This window comes from Oryctolagus cuniculus, chromosome 10 (assembly GCF_051225735.1).
Source record: "Oryctolagus cuniculus isolate XC-2025 breed Fujian yellow rabbit chromosome 10, ASM5122573v1, whole genome shotgun sequence".
In the NCBI taxonomy this organism is placed as follows: domain Eukaryota; kingdom Metazoa; phylum Chordata; class Mammalia; order Lagomorpha; family Leporidae; genus Oryctolagus; species Oryctolagus cuniculus.
This window is the reverse complement of record NC_142876.1, coordinates 86,315,729-86,332,492: the sequence shown is the minus strand read 5'-3', so window position 1 is coordinate 86,332,492 and position 16,764 is coordinate 86,315,729. Positions and strand designations below refer to the sequence as shown.

The window sequence follows — 16,764 nt, the reverse complement described above, 5'->3', positions numbered from 1 at the left end:
GGTCAATGTCTTTTTAACAAAACAGCCTCGCTCTGAGACCTTGGACAAGTCCCTAGGTCTCAAAGCCTCACTGTGCTCATCAGCACAATTAGTGATTTGGAGGACTGGACTGTTAGGACCTAGATGAGACACTGCATATACAGAACCCTTATCACAGCACCAAGCACAGAGTTAAACCGCAATAAATGGTAACAATATGACACCAACATGAACGTCACTGTTGATTTCACAGAACAGTTGCTGAGCCAGAGTTATCTTGTCTGGTATCTTTTTTCTAAAACACAAGGATGCTGTAGTGAAGAAACACGAGTTGATGCTGATCCCACTGCCAAGGAGAAAGGAACAGACCATGCGTGCCAGGAACTTCAACACAAACAGAATATCCTAAGCACGTGTGGGTCTGTGAAGGTGGAGAGGGAAAGAAGCCGTCAGTCGGGGAGAAAAGGTCTCTTGGGGAAGATGATACAAATTTCACTTTAAAAACTTTCCGGCTAATGTGGGCCCTGGTCCACAGCAGTGATGGCTCAAATAACTGGATCCCACCTGTGGCTACAATCGGGGGCTCTTTTGGGCATGAACCTACCAATGGGAACTGCCTTTCTCCGTCTATCGGTCTTTCCGTGTTTCTCAGGCTCTCAAATAAAAATAAATAAATAAATAAATAAAAGTGCATGATTTGGGCATAGGAAGCTGGGTGAGAGGATCAAGTCCATCTGAAGACACACAGGCCAGGAGGTAAGCCTAGGACTGGAGTGGGAGGGACTCTGAGAATGGCGCCTACAACAAGCCTGAAATATGCACAGGATTTGTGGGGCTCAGACTGAGAAATGGGAGAGACCCAGGTACCTGGATGTGAGCCGTGTAAGGGAGCCCAAGGAAGGAGCCTGGGGGGAGGGGTGTACTCTGTAAAGTGTGCCAACGTGGTGGAAGTGATCTGGCCCATACCTGTTCCGAATCTGTGTGCACCAGGAATTGAGGACAAAGATTGGAGCAGCCTCGTGGAAATTTCTTAGCCACTGGTCTGAATGAGAATGCGAGAGAACAGAAAAGAGGGCTGGAAATAGGGTGAGGATGTTCCTAAGAGCTGAGCAACACATCTGAGATGAAATCCAGGGAAACTGATGACTGATGTGCTGGGGGAAGGGTTGTCACCGTCCCCTCTGAAGAGTGCAAAGATTTCTGGGGGCCACGCACCAGGAATCTCAGGATGCTACTGCTGCAGAATGGTAAGGAGACGCCTTAGGAGGAAAGATAAATTCCAGGAGGAAGCCACAGGGGTGGGGGTCTTGGAGCTGGACCACTGGCTGAAGCCACAAACAGGTCCTGTGCCTGTCTTGAAGGTGCATGTGATCCCCCTTCTCCAAAAAAAGGCAGATGGCAAACTAAACAGAACAGGAAGGGGGTTATCACAGTCCGGGAACTCGTTTCTGCAGCCTGGGTTCTCATTTCCTAAGGAGACCACGTGCACGTTGCCACCTAAAACTGCCAATGGAAACGAAGGGCCTGCGCAGCAAAATATTTATACAAGTGCTGGGGCCACTCGGATTCAGAGGCGTGGAGGCGGGGAGAGAGGAGGAGTAAAGACTGTTTACAAACTTGACTTCCACGGGCAGACCTAGCCCTGCCGTCCCAGAATTGGGGTTTGCTATCCGGGAATCCGGGGGCGCTCGGATGCTTGGAGCTCAAACGTCTGACTACTCCCCCCAAGGCCTTAACCTTTCAAAGAGACGCGGAGGACTGCAGCTCTAGGTCTCCGGGCAGGGATGACTCAACACAGCACCCCCTCCCCCTTCGCCAACCGGTCTCCGCCTACCCCCAACAACCTCCACACCGCGCTGTGGGCGCCTTTGCTCCGGGGCTCGCTCTGGGGCTCGGCTGGGGGCAAAAGGGGCTCAGCTCCGTCCCGCATCCCAGCAGGCTACACCTGCCCCCTTCCGGTCTTCAGAATCGCCTGTGCCCCTCCAGGTCCTTCCACCGCGCGACACAGAGGATGAGAAACAGGGGACCCGCGAAGAGCAGTACGCAGAGCAGGCAGCCGAGCACCTCGGGTAAGTGCCCCAAACCCCAGTTAGACCAGGTGATGGGGGAGGGGAGGGCAGAAGTGCTGCGGGGGAAGAGTGAACGCATCACCGGGCACAGAGTCCAAGACCCCCTTGGCGCGTAGGGCGCCGTGCGTTGGGAGAGCCCGACCCGGGAAAGTTTCTGCGTCATACTCGCATGGCAAAAACGCATGTCGCTTGGGAAAGTCAGGGAGTGTCCTCACTGGGGTCAGAACCTTACAGCAAGTCCTCAAGTGTCATTTGGGAAGGGGTGGGGAGATGCCCTGTAGGACAAAATGGGGGGGCATGTTTGGCTGGGGGTGGGGGGGAAGGTCGGGGAGCAGGAAGCCGGGTTCCCAACTTGTATTCCAGCTAAATGCGTATTTGGTAGCGCAGGGAGGTGACTCCCCAGCTTTCTTCCCCTAAAGAAATATGCGCCGCAGGCTCTTTTCCGACCCCTAGGGACCCCAGAGATGGCAAAAACCCCAGAAGCGCCGCATCACGTCCTGGCAACCTTTCCAGGCTCCCGGTCTCCCGATTGCTACTAGTCTTGGCCACCCTGCCAGCAGGGTGCAGAGTCGGACTGCGCTGTGCCCCCACCCTCAGCTTCCACCCTAATTCAAAGCGTCCGGGGAAGACTCCGCCTTCTCCCCCGCCCCTAGAGCCCTCGGCCCACCCTTCCGTGGCTGGGACAGGACCTGCTCCTTGTCAATCCGGTTCAGCCTCGGGGTTCCTTGAGCGTGATAAAAAGCCCCCCCCCCCGAACGCGAGGCCTCTAGATTACGCACCGCCTTCCACCACACACACACACACACACACACACACACACACAGAAGGAACTCCCAGTTCCCTGGCCAGGGATCCTCGGGCCACAACCCCGGCTCAGGACGCGCCAATAAGGAATCGGGTGCGTCCTGCGCTCAGCTGCACCGCTCCGGGGCGGCCAAGTTTGCTGCAAGGAAGCGCCAACTCCAGCAACTTTTTGCGAGTTCAGAAACCGACTGCCAGCCCCCCTCGCAGCGGTGGGCAACGCACACCAGACCCCAGAAAGCTCCGAAACGTCCAGAAGCCCCCGGGGAGGTTTAAGGGCGCCCGCAGAGGTAGCCTGCAAACCGCAGGCCGCGCGAATAATTCTCCAGGGGGCACGTATCGCCCGCGCAGAGCCTCTGGGCACAGTGAGAGGGCTCCAGGTCTTTACGAAGCCGGCGGGGACGCTCCGGAGGAGGGGGCGCGCCCACTTACCATTCCGGAGCAGAGGCTGATGACCGCCGTGTGCTCGGACTTGGTATTGACATGGCCTTCGTAGAAACAGTGCTTGAGTTCGGCTTCGTCTTCGGAATAAAATTTAGTCTGGTTCACCCCGGGTACCCCGAGGAGGGTGACAGTGAAGAGCGGAGCGATAAATCCGGCTTGGGCGGTGAGATTAAATAGAAACTGCTGGCCGAAGGCGGACAGGCGGTAATGCGCCTGGGAGGAGGTAGAGGAGGAGGCGAAGGCAGGCCAGGGATCAGAGGCAGAGTTAATGCTCCGTCGCCGCCTTTTGAAGTGCACGTTCGTGGGAAAGGGTTCTCCGAGAGCGTTCACTCGGATGGGAGACGCGATTTCGTATTCGCTCAGGGTCTCTAATAATTTCGCTGCGGAGAGAAGAGGTATAGGAATCGATCATTCATTCCTCCCATCCGAAGTTTTAACTTAAGGAAGATTGGGGGTGGGGGCACTTTGTCCTGATTTATTTTCCAGCCCCTTCAAGTCCATCAATCCCGTCACCTTTAATCAGTGGACAAATGTTTGCTGGGCACCTACTATGTCCCCGTAGGAGCCAAGAACCGTGCTAAGCGCTGGAGATAGACCATGATGTGTCAGATAAGGAACAGATCAGAAATCTTACGATAATGTCAGATCCCGGTCAATATCCCCAATTAAAAAAAAAAGTGCCGCTATCTGGCGCCCCCAAGTAACTCGGCAGCGAGTGTGGGGGTGGGGAAGGCGAAAGATCAGGCTGAAAAGCGAGGAGCGAGGGGGCTCGCCTCAATTCTTTTCCACGGTCTCTCCCTAGTCATTGGCTGGGGATGACCCAAAGAAGGGAGAGGCTTCAAAGCCGGAGGTAATTCTTTCTAGGAAAGAGAGAGAGAGAGAGAGAGAGAGAGAGAGAGAGAGAGAGAGAGAGAGAGGCCTTCGCCACGGGGTACCCCGCCTGGGAGCGAGAGCGGGGGAGGTGGCAGTGCGGGCGGCGGGGTCGCTGGGGCCGCAGCCTCGTTACCTTGCCTCGGGTGCAGCCTGTCCTTGCGCACGGTCGCTGCGGCGTCGGGGCTCCCCATCTCGGCCAGGTCCCGCACCAGGAGCGTTAGCAGTGTGGCCCAGGATACAAACTGCATGGTGCTCCCCACCCCTCCCCCGCCACCCTCACCCCCCTCCCTCCTGCCCGCCTTGGCTGTGGCGGCGACGCGAGGCAGCGGCCGTGGAGAGCGCGCGGAGCCCGGCGCCCGCCGCCAACTTTTGACTTTAGGAGTCGCTGAGGTCTCGCCGCGAGGGTCCCGTGTGCGCTCGGCTGAGCAACGCTGCCGCCTGCCGAGAGCTGAGCCGCTCGGGCTGCAGGAGGAGCCGGAGGAGGAGGAGGAGGACTGGGGCTCGGCTGCTCGGCCGCATAATGTCCAGCGAGCGGGCAGGAGAAGCGCGGAACGTGCGCTCCGAGGCGCGCCGGGCGCCCTGTGCTGGCCGGGATAGCGGAGCGGCTTCTTGAATGGGGGGCTGGGGGGCGGGGGCGGGGGGGCCGCGGGTCCTCCGCCGCTCGAATACCCCGGGTGCACGCCTCTAGGAGGAGGAGAGGGGAGGAGAAAGCGAGGCAGCGGGCACCGCCTCCTTCCAGACCGTGTCCCCTCCTTGGCCGGCCCGTGCGGCACTCGCCGCCCGAGGCCCCAGCCGGCTGCTAGAGGCCGAGGCCCAAGGCGCCAGCAGCGCAGGGGCAGAGGGTCGCGTCCCCGCCGCCCCTCCGAGCTGGAGTTTGCGGCGACTGGCCGCCCGGGGATGGAACGCCAAAAGCGCGCCCCTTTCCGGCGCGCAGCACCCAGCCCCTCGCCCCTGCCTTCTCCGCTCGTCTCCTTCCTTCCCAATTCTGCTTTCCTCCTCCTCCTCTTCGCCATCCCGAGTCTCCCCGCTTGCCTTTCCCTCTCCCCTCCTGCTGGGCTCTCTCCTCCTTTTCTGCCCTTCCTTTCCCTCGTTTCCTGGCGCTTTCCCCCAGCCCTGCGCCTTTGGTTTCTTACAAGTGAAAGTGGCCCCGCGCCGAAGCGCTGCCCGCCCTGCCCTCTCGCACTCGGGACGGGATTTGGCACCTGAGCTCCGCTCTCGATTTAATCGCCCCGAATCGAGAGTTGTAGAGACCCAGTTCTTAATCCTACACTTCAGGGGTGTGTTTCAAATCCACGGTCTCGTGCAAGTTTCGCAGGAATTTCAAGTTGTGCTTCTCCCTCCCCCCCCCCCCCCATGCTCTGACTCCACCCGGAGAGGGTCCTTCGCTTTCTGGAGGTCCCCGGCCCAAAAAAGGTTAAGAACCGCGCTGGGCAGCGAGAGGGGGCGGGAACCTCGGCAACCCCCTGACTCCTCGGTGGTTTCGAGAAGGGCGGGGGGAGGGAGGGACAGAGTGCGAAGTTGTCGATCCCTTGGGGAAGCCCCAGTCCCTGAAGGGATTTCTCAATCGCTTCCGCTTGCTTCCAGCCAGGGAGAGATGCCTGGGGCGGCGCGGAGCAGCCACTCTGAGCTACACCTACCGATTGCGGATGCACATTTGAAAGTCAAAATTTAGCTGGAGAGAGAAGATGTGTGTGTGCGCGCGCGCGTGTGACACCTTTTCCTTTGCCAGCTCTCAGAAAGAGTGGAATGTATTCAATTTCAAGAGAAAGGAAATGGTGATTTCGGTTAAAGATAGGATACACACACACACACACACACACACACCTCCTCCCTCCATGTCCTAGAATCAGGGTTTTCTGTTGGGTGGTCGGCTAGAGCTCAGCACTAAAAATATCAGATTGCCAGCACTAGGGGCTACATAGCGATCTGCTACAAGTTCCAGTTATTCTGGAAAATGAATGCGTACCTTTCTCCTGGCAGAGGGAAAAGCAATTTGGTTAAGACTGGAACCTACCTGGGTCCGGCGCAGTGGCGCATTAGGTTAATCCTCTGCCTGCGGCGCTGGCATCCCATATGGGTGCCGGGTTCTGGTGCCGGTTGCTCCTCTTCCAGTCCAGCTCTCTGCTGTGACCTGGGAAGGCAGTGGAGGATGGCCCAAGTGCTTGGCCCCCTGCTCTTGGCTCTGGGCTTTGGATCTGCGTAGCTCCGGCTGTTGTGGCCATTTCAGTAGTGAACCAATGGAAGGAAGACCTTTCTCTCTGTCTCTCCCTCTCACTGTCTGCAACTCTACCTGTCAAATAAATAAATAAAAATCTTAAAAAAAAAAAAAAAAGACTGGAACCTACCTAGAAAGTTGTTAACACAGTTGCACTCGTGTTGCGGTTGTCTTAACTCTGTTACTGGGACTTTGGATGGATAGACAATGGCAAATAAATAAATGTTAAAAAAACAAAAGCTAAAACAGGGGTAAAGCTGCTGCCTGGCACTGCCATGGGCGTTGGTTGGAGTCTCGGCTGATCCACTTTAGATCTGCCTCCTGGTACTGCGCCTGGGAAAAGAGCAGAAGGTGGCCTAAGTGTTTGGGGCTTCTGCAGCCTTGAGGGAGACCCAGACAGAGCTCCTGGCCCCTGGCTCCAGGATTTACCTTGGCCCAGCATTAGCTGTGGGAGCCACCTGGGGAGTGAACCAGTGGATGAAGGATTCCCTCCCCCCAACACTGACTTTCAAACAGATAAATAAATATTTTTTAAAAAGATGGTAAAGGGCCAGCGCCACGGCTCACTAGGCTAATCCTCCGCCTTGCGGCGACGGCACACCGGGTTCTAGTCCCAGTTGGGGCGCCGGATTCTGTCCCGGTTGCCCCTCTTCCAGGCCAGCTCTCTGCTGTGGCCAGGGAGGGCAGTGGAGGATGGCCCAGGTGCTTGGGCCCTGCACCCCATGGGAGACCAGGATAAGTACCTGGCTCCTGCCATCGGATCAGCGCAGTGTTCCGGCCGCAGTGCGTTGGCCGCGGCGGCCATTGGAGGATGAACCAACGGCAAAAGGAAGACCTTTCTCTCTGTCTCTCTCTCTCTCTCTCACTGTCCACTCTGCTTGTAAAAAAAAAAAAAAAAAAAAAAAAAAGGTAAAACTGGGGCCCACACTGTAGCACAGCAGTGGATTGGAAATGGAGCAGCCAGGACATGAATTGGAGCCCATGTAGGATGCAGGCATTGTAGGTCGTGGCTTTACCCACTACACCACAGCACTGGCCCCTCGGTAATTTTATTTTATAATTAAAGATACTGAGGCATAAAAAGGTAAAGTAATTTGCTCATGGTCACCCAACTAGTAAGTGAGAAATGTTCGTCAAGTTTCATTCCATTGAATACATGGATGATTAAATGTGCTATTAGGTTTTGGAGGGTTTAGTTTTGGGGATAACTGCCTCATTTTTCTATTCTGTCTCTCTAGCTTCTTTTTCTAATGCTGAATATTAAATAGTATTCATCTTAGGGGCCAGTGTTGTGGCACAGTGGGTTAAACCTTCACCTGTGAGGCCTATATCTCATATGGGCGTAAGTTCAAGTCCCCGCTGCTCCACTTCAGATCCAGCTCCCTGCTAATGTGCCTAGGAAGGCAGTGGAGGATGGCCCAAGTGTTTGGGCTCCTGCTACCCACATAGGAAACCTGAGTGGGGTTCGAGGCTCCTGGCTTTTCTCTGTCTCTCCCTTTCTCTTTCTCTGTAACTGTCTTTCAAATACATAAATCTTTTTTTTTTAAGGTCTTCCTTCCATTGGTTCATTCCCCAAATGGTTGCTACGGCCAGCGCTGCGCTGATCCAAAGCCAGGAGCCAGGTGCTTCTTCCTGGTCTCCCATGTGGGTGCAGGGCCCAAGCACTTGGGCCATCTTCCACTGCCCTCCCAGGCCACAGCAGAGAGCTGGACTGGAAGAGGAGCAACCAGGACTAGAACCCTGCACCTATATGGGATGCCGGTGCCACAGGCAGAGGATTAACCAAGTGAGCCATGGCGCTGGCCCCCAAATACAAAAATCTTCAAACAAACATACAACTAAAAAATGGCATTCATCTCAGAATTTCACTGATATTTCCTAACTTTTTCCTTAGTACCTAGAAAAGGTACTGCTTACAGAAGAGTTAATGAATAAATAACAACCTTCTGCTTTGATCCGGCTGTGTTAAAAAGGCTACTTTCTTATGTATATTAAAAAAACCACAGTTTGGAGGGTGAGTCTATAAATAGACATATAGACTTACCTGAGTCTAGGGGGGAAAAGTGGATTTTTATATAAATTGTCCCCTGTAGAGCTTTCTGGGGTCACCCAGTGGAAATTTCAGGCGAGGGAGTTTGGCCCACTTTTTCTCCTAGGGCTTTCCTGGGATTGAATGTTCCTGTGAGTTAAGTGGAAATCTTTGATTCATGAAAACTGGCTCTCAGGGGAGTGGTGATTCGCATGGGTCACTCGGGAGAGATAATCTGGTCAATGGAAATGCAAATGGCAGTGTTGGAAAACGGAAAGACTGGAAGCAAAGCCATCTATTTCCACAGAAAGGGAAAACCCACACCCAAAGGACAGGAGGGACCAAGAGCCAGAGTTCAGGTGCACAGTATCCTGAGCGGCCAGCAGCGGGTGATGCCAGGAACAGATAAGCCCCTGGTCCCAGGTAGCACTGGGCTCTGGGTAGGGACGCATCAAGCAGAGAATGGATGGGCTGTGGCTGAGCTGTGTGCCTTGAGCAGCAGGCTCTCCGAGGCAGTGCCTTGTTTGTAGAATGTGAGTGGCAGGCATCTGCTTCATCTTGTCTCACCAGGTGGGCAAGGGACCCCTGGGTGTATTTTTTTTCTTTTAAGTCTTGCAACAGTTGACTTCAAGCAAAGCATCACATGGAGAAAGTAACTTCCATCCTTACAGACAACAACATCAGAGTCTCTTCCTGGAATTCCCACTTTGTGCTAAGTGTCGAGTCCTGATAGCAGTCCTGCCATTTGAGTCTTACTCGTGCTAGGGCTGCCTTGGGACTTGAATGGGAGTTGGTTCACCTCCTGACTTTGTCTCCTCATGAATGAGAGCAGCATAGTAACATAAAGACCCTCACCTAATTGTCTGGATCATTTAGTCTAAAAGAACAGTGTTTTTCTTGTAATGCTGAATTTGAAGTTCTAAGTGGCTTCTCTTGAGCTTGCTCAGAAAGTCATCATTCCAGTTTTTGAGGTGGCTTGATCTAATAAGGACATGACTTGCTGATGGCAGTTCTACTAACTGACCCAGTCTTCAGCCTGCTCACCCCCAGGTGTTCCTTGCTTACTGGTCATTCTAGAAGACCATTCTGAAAACTGTTGCCTAGGCTGTAGAGCACCATATGAAACCCACTCATACTAGCTTTGGGACTCTATCCTTAGGACTGCAAATCTTTATTCTGCTCCCTTTGTTATCCTATAGGATGAGACTTTCAGACCTGACACTGTATGTCATAACTACAAATTCAGAAGGAACAAATTTAGGGGCCAGCGTTGTGGCGTAAAAGCTAAAGCCACTGCTTGTGACTCTTGCATCTGATATGGGAGCCTATTTGTGTCCTGGCTGATCCACTTTGGATACAGCTCCCTGCTTGCTAATGGCCCAGGGAAGGCAAAAGATGGCGCAAGTGTTTAGGCCCCTGCCATGCATGTGTGAGACCTGGATGAAGCTCCTGGTTTCGGCCTGGCTCAGCACTGGCTGTTGCAGCCATCTGGGGAATGAACCAGCAGATGGAAGCTCTCTCCCTCTTTCTCTCTCCCTCCCCCCCCCCACCCCCGTCCCTCTCTCTATATAGCTCTTTCAAATAAATAAATAACTCTTTAAAAAGAAGTACTGGGCTTGGGGTGGATGCTGTGGTCCAGGGTGTTAAGCCACTGCTTGGGACACCTGCATCCCATATCTCAGTGCCAGGTTTGAGCCTGGCTACGCTGCTTCTGATCCAACTTTCTGCTAATGCATGCACCTAGAAAGCCTCAGGTGACTGCTCAAGTACTTGAGTCTCTGCCACCCATGTAGGACTCATAGAAAGAGTTCTGGGCTCCTGGCTTCAGCCTGGCATAGGCCTAGCTGTTGCTGGCATTTGGGCAGTGAATCAGAGGATGAAAGATATTCTTTCCCCCCCTCCCCCTTTGCCATCACTCCATCCTTAATAAATAAACATGTTTTATTTATTTTATTTTATTATTTTTTTTTGACAGGCAGAGTGGACAGTGAGAGAGAGAGACAGAGAGAAAGGTCTTCCTTTTCCGTTGGTTCACCCCCCAATGGCTGCTGCGGCCGGTGCACTGTGCTGATCCGAAGCCAGGAGCCAGGTGCTTCTCCTGGTCTCCCATGTGGGTGCAGGGCCCAAGCACTTGGGCCATCCTCCACTGCACTCCCAGGCCATAGCAGAGAGCTGGACCGGAAGAGGAGCAACCGGGACAGAATCTGGCACCCTGACCGGGACTAGAACCTGGGGTGCCGGCGCAGCAGGCGGAGGATTAGCCTATTGAGCCGCAGTGCCGGCCAATAAACATGTTTTAAAAAACAACAAAAAAGTACTGAAATTTCAAGTTCAGATCCAAACCACTCTCAAATTGAAGGCAATTTAGAGAGCAACACAGTGTGTGCAAGTGTGTTTCATTATTTTCTAAAGTACACATTTGACATAACACAGCTGTTAAGAGATAGGCCATTACGCAAGCTGATAACAGTATTCTGAGGCGCATTGGAGTGCTGTGTGCTCCTGAGCCCAGGACTTGCCCTGTCTGCTTATACTTGCTACTGTTGCCTTTGGTCCTTTGCTAAATTGTAAGCGACATAAAGGCAAAGGTCAATTCTGACTTCTTCATCACTGAGAGTACTTCACAAAGTTCATGGAAAATGGAGTTAAAGACTTTTTTTTCTTTGGTGCAAAAAAAATATTAGGAATTCATGCAATGGTTTGTTTTTTCATAGCATACATTTTCCATGTATGGGAAAAAGTTTGCAGCAGAAATGTTGTTTGCATAAAAATAAACTTATGCTTTTAATTCCATTTTCCATGAACTTTTGAAAGCACCCCCATAGGTCCATCATAAGATTTCTTGAGGGAGTTAATTTTCGACACTAATTTGGTCCTAGTTTTCAGAGCCAGTGATTTATCAAAATCATTCTTTCTCATGCACACACCAGGGATGATTGCGGTGATTTCGGTGTTTCACAACAGCAGTACACTTGGGGGAGAGGTGAGTGCTGCTCTGTTCTGAATCGCTGTGACTCCTCTTATGTGAATGCAGAAATTTCCAGAACAAGGCTTCCTCGAAAGGCTGGCCCAGCACCATGAGTAACTGCACCTGGCGGCACTCCTTAGCTGCTCCGAGACAGCAAGTAACTCAGACCCAGGCTGCGGGCAGTTTCCATAGTCTTTGCCTGTCTTGGATGCTGTTGCTCTTTGGGGAGTGAACCAGCAGATGGAAGACCTCTGTCTTTCCTCTCTGTCACTCTGCCTTTCAAATAAACAAATAGGTAATCTTTCCAAAAACAGGGCAGAAGGGATCATGTTAAACAATTGGTCTTATCAGTGAAACTCCTGGCTCAGTGTGTGCCATCCAGGAAGTGATCTCTAAAGGTTCGATTCAGCAGTATGGCTGGAACCTACCTGCTGGATAAAAAGGGTTCTCTCCGACTCCAGACTGAGCAGGACCCCAGCAGCCCAGTGCTGCTTCCTCAGTTTCCACTGCACTGCTGCACCCCATACATGGGCCTTTCTGGGCCTGCAAAAGCAAACAAAAGCCCTGAATGTACTTCTGTTTCCTTAACTCTGCATTGTTAAATACTCAGCCATGCTGTTAGCTCCTGCCTGCTTTTTGAAAAATAAAAAAAATTTAAAAAATTTTAAAAAAAGAAATATTAGAACAGATTTACTCCCTCTTCCTTACAGTCTGCTTAAATAAACAATTCACAAAAGTCCAGTATGACATTTTTGCAAGCATTGGGGTTCCCCCTCCCTGACAGAATTTTTTTAAACAGCCAACACATAATTACCATCTGAATATCAGACTGAAAACAAACTACTTTTATGTGGTTCACAATTTTATCCCTGCAAAAAGGTAATTTTTTAAGTAGATACCTCTGCCAGATGATGCTTAATAGGTTGTCTGTCCTAACGGTGTTTATTATAATGCCTGCCCGCATGCGCCATGGATAATACCATATTCCATCTGCCTGACAACCCATGAAGGCACTGAGGAGTGAGGTAACTCCTCCAAGGTTACAGAGGTAGTAAGTGGGTGAGTGGTGAGGACTTTGAGACAGGCTGTTTGCTTTTAGAGCTTGCTTGCACTCCTAAACCACTCTGTTATGTTGACTGTCATCTGTGTTATGTTTTACCAAACTTCGTTTGTGTCCGCTGTGATGCTTAAGTTAGGATATGATTTCAGGCCGGCACTTCGGCTCACTAGGCTAATCCTCCGCCTGCAGCGCCGGCACCCCGGGTTCTAGTCCCGGTTGGGGCGCTGGTTTTGTCCTGGTTGCTCCTCTTCTAGTCCAGCTCTCTGCTGTGGCCCGGAAAGGAAAGGCAGTGGAGGATGGCCCAAATCCTTGAGCCCTGAACCCACATGGGAGACCAGGAGGAAGCACCTGGCTCCTGGCTTCGGATTGGTGCAGCGCACCTGCCGTAGCAGCCATTTGGGGGGTGAACCAACAGAAGAAGACCTTTCTCCTCTCTGTCTGTCTTTCTCACTGTCTAACTCTGCCTGTCAAAAAAAAAAAAAAAAAAAAAAAAAGGCGGGGGGGGGAATATAATTTCAAAGAGTGGAAATCTAGGCATTAGCAGACGTTCAGCTATTAGGATCCCTGGGGTGAGCGCACGGATAGGGGATGTGTTTTAGGGAGGCAGTCACAAACGTGGATTGTGAACGTCAGGCCAACTGGGGTTGAGGAGGAGAAAATGTCTTTCCAGCACCCCAAGCTACTCATTGACCTAACTACAGGGCTGGCCCCCAGGGGCCCTGGTCGTCTTCAGCGGTCTCATTGTGACAACCTCTCCTATAAACCCCTGCTGCCCTCATTTTGGCCCGGTGTCTTTGTATTGTTCAAGCTGGGCTGTGGTCCTTGCTATAAAATAGCAGGAGGCTGGGAGGCCAGCCCGGTCACTGGGAAAGTAGTGCCGAATGTGCATTCCCCTTAGCGAGCTCCTTTGGGGGCTAACAGAGGCTTTCCAAGTCCTCTCAGCTTCCATGACTATGAAGGACAAGGGGGAGGGACCAGGGACAGAGAAGAAAACCTTTGTTTTCCAAACAAATGTGCATCAAATTGGAAATGTGCAAGAATGCCACCATGTCCCATGTAGCGACTTGACCTGGTAATGAGATTATGCGACATCAGTTCAGTGCCAGTTGTAGACGGTGTGTTCACTACGCCCTGCCTTTGTAGGAATTGGCACCAAGAACACAAAGTAAGTTGCTTCCTGAAATGTAAGCCTGGCAATTAATGCCTTGTCAAGGCCCTATCAGATGCTGGCAGAACAATTGGTCTTGCAGCTTTTTGAGTTTGTGTCCCTCAGAACAGGTCTGAGGGTACATGTTGGTGACATTCACGGCAAGATAAGTGGAATAAGCTTCAGCTACCGTTGGGCTCTGTGCAAGAGGTGCAGGTATGAGAAGCAACAGCGGGGAGGTGTCTTGTCCTCATGGGCAGCTTCACTCTGTTGGCAGTGACGCCTGGATTGACCCGTGTAGATGTTTTGAATCAGAACTTCTTAGAACTGAGTAACTGACTTATTAATTCTGAACATGAATCTATACCTTGTTGAACTTATCTTGCTTCTATAGTGCCTTCTGGGTGAAAAAAAAAAGGGGGGTTGAGAGGTGGATGTTTTGGCACAGAGGGTTAAGTCTCCACTTAGGATGCCCACAGTCCATATCAGAATGTCAGTTCAGGTCCTGGCTCCTCCACTCCTGAACTGGCTTCCTGCTAATGGCCCTGGGAGACAGCAGACAATGGCCCAAGTACTTACTTCCCTAGTACCCATGTGGGAGACCCAAATGGAGTTCAGGGTCCAGGTTTTGGCTTGGTCCAGCCTTGGCTGTTGAGAACATTTGAGAAATGAACAAGAGATGGAAAACATCTCTCTCCCTCTCTCCATTTCTCTGCCTTTAAAATAGATAGATGGGTCTATCTTTTAAAAAAATAAACAAAGGTTGAGGTAGAGAAATGAGTCCATCTCTGCTTAGCTGCTTTGGTGCCTGTGTCCAGTGGTGTCAAAGGGCTCAGAAACTGAAAAGTGACCAAAGTCAAGATCCTTATCACTGACCAAGGAAAAGGGAAGGGAACCAGCAAGAGACAGTAAGTGAGTGAAATACTAGGTAATTGTTTTAAAAAATGAAGGAAGAGCCAGATGTTGAGCATGTAGTGTTAGACCCTCAGAGTGAGGATGCTAACACGTCGAGAGGCACACCCCAAAGACTCAGAGTCCAGACCAGCTGATGCAAAAGCAAGAGGATTTATTCGGCGTCTGCGCAGACGGGCCTCCTGAACTCGGGAGTCCAGAGAGCGCCCCCAGCACTAAGCCACACGGTTTATATACCCATAGCGACCAATCAAAAGCACTATGGAGTCCATGCACACAGCAGTCCAATCCGCGAGCTGATCATGTGAAGGGCATGCATCTTCTATCCAATCAGCTACGGGATCACATGGGAGGCCATGCACCTCGTCGCCATTTTGTTGTTTACTTCTTTTTTTTTTTTTTTTTTTTTTTTTTGACAGGCAGAGTGGACAGTGAGAGAGAGAGACAGAGAGAAAGGTCTTCCTTTGCCGTTGGTTCACCCTCCAATGGCCGCCGCGGCTGGCGCGCTGCGGCCGGCGCACCGCGCTGATCCGATGGCAGGAGCCAGGAGCCAGGTGCTTTTGCTGGTCTCCCATGGGGTGCAGGGCCCAAGCACCTGGGCCATCCTCCACTGCACTTCCCTGGCCACAGCAGAGAGCTGGCCTGGAAGAGGGGCAACCGGGACAGAATCCGGTGCCCCAACCGGGACTAGAACCTGGTGTGCCGGCGCCGCTAGGCGGAGGATTAGCCTAGTGAGCCGCGGCACCGGCCTATTTTGTTGTTTACTTCTTTAGCAGTTCCTTTCCCTGCCAGTGCCATCTTGTTCACCCTGAGGGGGATGATGTCTCGCTCCCTTTGTTCCCCTGGTGGGAGAGCGGCGTCCCGCTTCCCACACCGTTATTTGACTATTAGGAGGCATACAAACTGGGTTAGGTCTTAGCACAGCCAGGCACAAGTGTCGCAGCTAGCTAAGCATAGGGTCCCTTATTTTTATAGCTGCACCTAATTTTACCTTTGGGGGAAAAAGTTTAGGGCTATAATTTTTAAACTTTAATTTTATTTGGGGCAAAGGTAACTTCTTATTTTTAATGGTATTGGCTTAGGTCACTCCATCTTGGTTTGATTTTTAAGGTTCTTCAGTAGATATGTGGACGTGTTGTTTGTCTGACTGGGTCCTAGTGCAGTAAAAATAAAATGAAAGCAACAACTAAATCCCAGGCAGCATTGGAATATGATATACAGAGTGCACAAGTCTAGAAAGATGGCATTACACCTGGTTGTAACCAGTGGTTCTCTCTGGGCCTGCGAATTGTGATCTTTTATACTTTGTACATTTCTGTCCCATCCGTTTCCTTACTGTTTGATCACTTTTACAAGAAGAATGTCTTACTTTTTTAATGAGAAAAATGATATTTTTGTTTTGAAATAGACAATATATAAATAAAATAAATATTTGATGGAATCTTCATCTTTGGGGAATATTTTTATCATAAATTATGTATAACTTCAGCCTGCTCTGTAACATTTGATCTGTGTTTCATTATTAGAAAATAACCTTATATATTTTGTGTCTATGGGAAGAAATACTACAAAAGGATTTATGATGGCCACATCAGGCCATTGAGGACAGCTCAGGATTTAGAGGGAAACTTTAGCACTTGATATATGATAACCATGGGTGAAGAACAATAGCTGAGAAGCAAGGAGAAATTACGTAAGCTTTCCCGATCCCAGTCTATATAAAGAGAAGACATCTGTTCATTCATTCAATGAAAATATTCACTGAACAACTAAGTGCTATGCATTGTGCAGGTACTAGAGAAGTTCACAATCTAGTGGGAAGGAGACACGCAAAATAACTGAATACCTGAACAAACATATAATTAAACATCATTCTCAGCATTGTGAAAGAGATTATAGGGAGATGGAGCGGATTCAGTCCTCCTGGAGCAGTGCCAGGCAAACAGTAGCCTAGAAGATCGCCAGCCCCTTGAAGATGGAGAAGATAAATATTCCTGGCAGAGAGAATGGCAGGGCAAGGTCTTTAGGTGAGAGGTTTGTGTTTTCCTCTTAAGTGTAGGGCAAAGCCATGTGCCTCAGTCCACTTTCTGTTGCTGTAACAGGATACCCGCGACTGGTAATTTAGAAAGGCGAGAAGCTTGCTTAGCTCCTGGTTGTGAAGGCTGCAAGTCCAAGAGCAGGTGGTTACATCTGATGACAGGCTCAGACTGTGTCACAATGCGATGGAGAAGTGGGAGGGCCAGGGGTGCATGCAAAAGACACAAAAT

General features: G+C 51.2%; 1 protein-coding gene and 1 long non-coding RNA gene across 54 annotated transcripts in view; one reads left to right on the top strand and one right to left on the bottom strand.

The window, feature by feature from the left end:
• Positions 1-4,814, bottom strand: part of ADAMTS9 (ADAM metallopeptidase with thrombospondin type 1 motif 9) — a 173,427-nt gene extending 168,613 nt beyond the window's left edge. For all 4 annotated transcript variants that reach the window (XM_002713292.6, XM_008260887.5, XM_008260886.5 and 1 more), the window contains exons 1-2: positions 4,300-4,814; positions 3,282-3,673 (exon numbers count right to left, since the gene is read on the bottom strand). In XM_002713292.6, coding sequence (XP_002713338.6) covers positions 3,282-3,673; positions 4,300-4,414 — 507 coding nt within the window. In that variant the 5' untranslated portion in view covers positions 4,415-4,814. The remainder of the gene's footprint in view (positions 1-3,281; positions 3,674-4,299) is intronic.
• Positions 1,523-16,764, top strand: part of LOC103349250 (uncharacterized) — a 603,064-nt gene continuing 587,822 nt past the window's right edge. For 37 of the 50 annotated variants that reach the window (XR_016214679.1, XR_016214701.1, XR_016214703.1 and 34 more), the window contains exon 1: positions 1,523-2,048. This is a non-coding gene — a long non-coding RNA (uncharacterized LOC103349250). The remainder of the gene's footprint in view (positions 2,049-16,764) is intronic. The other 13 variants (XR_016214684.1, XR_016214697.1, XR_016214689.1 and 10 more) reach the window with 5 other exon arrangements.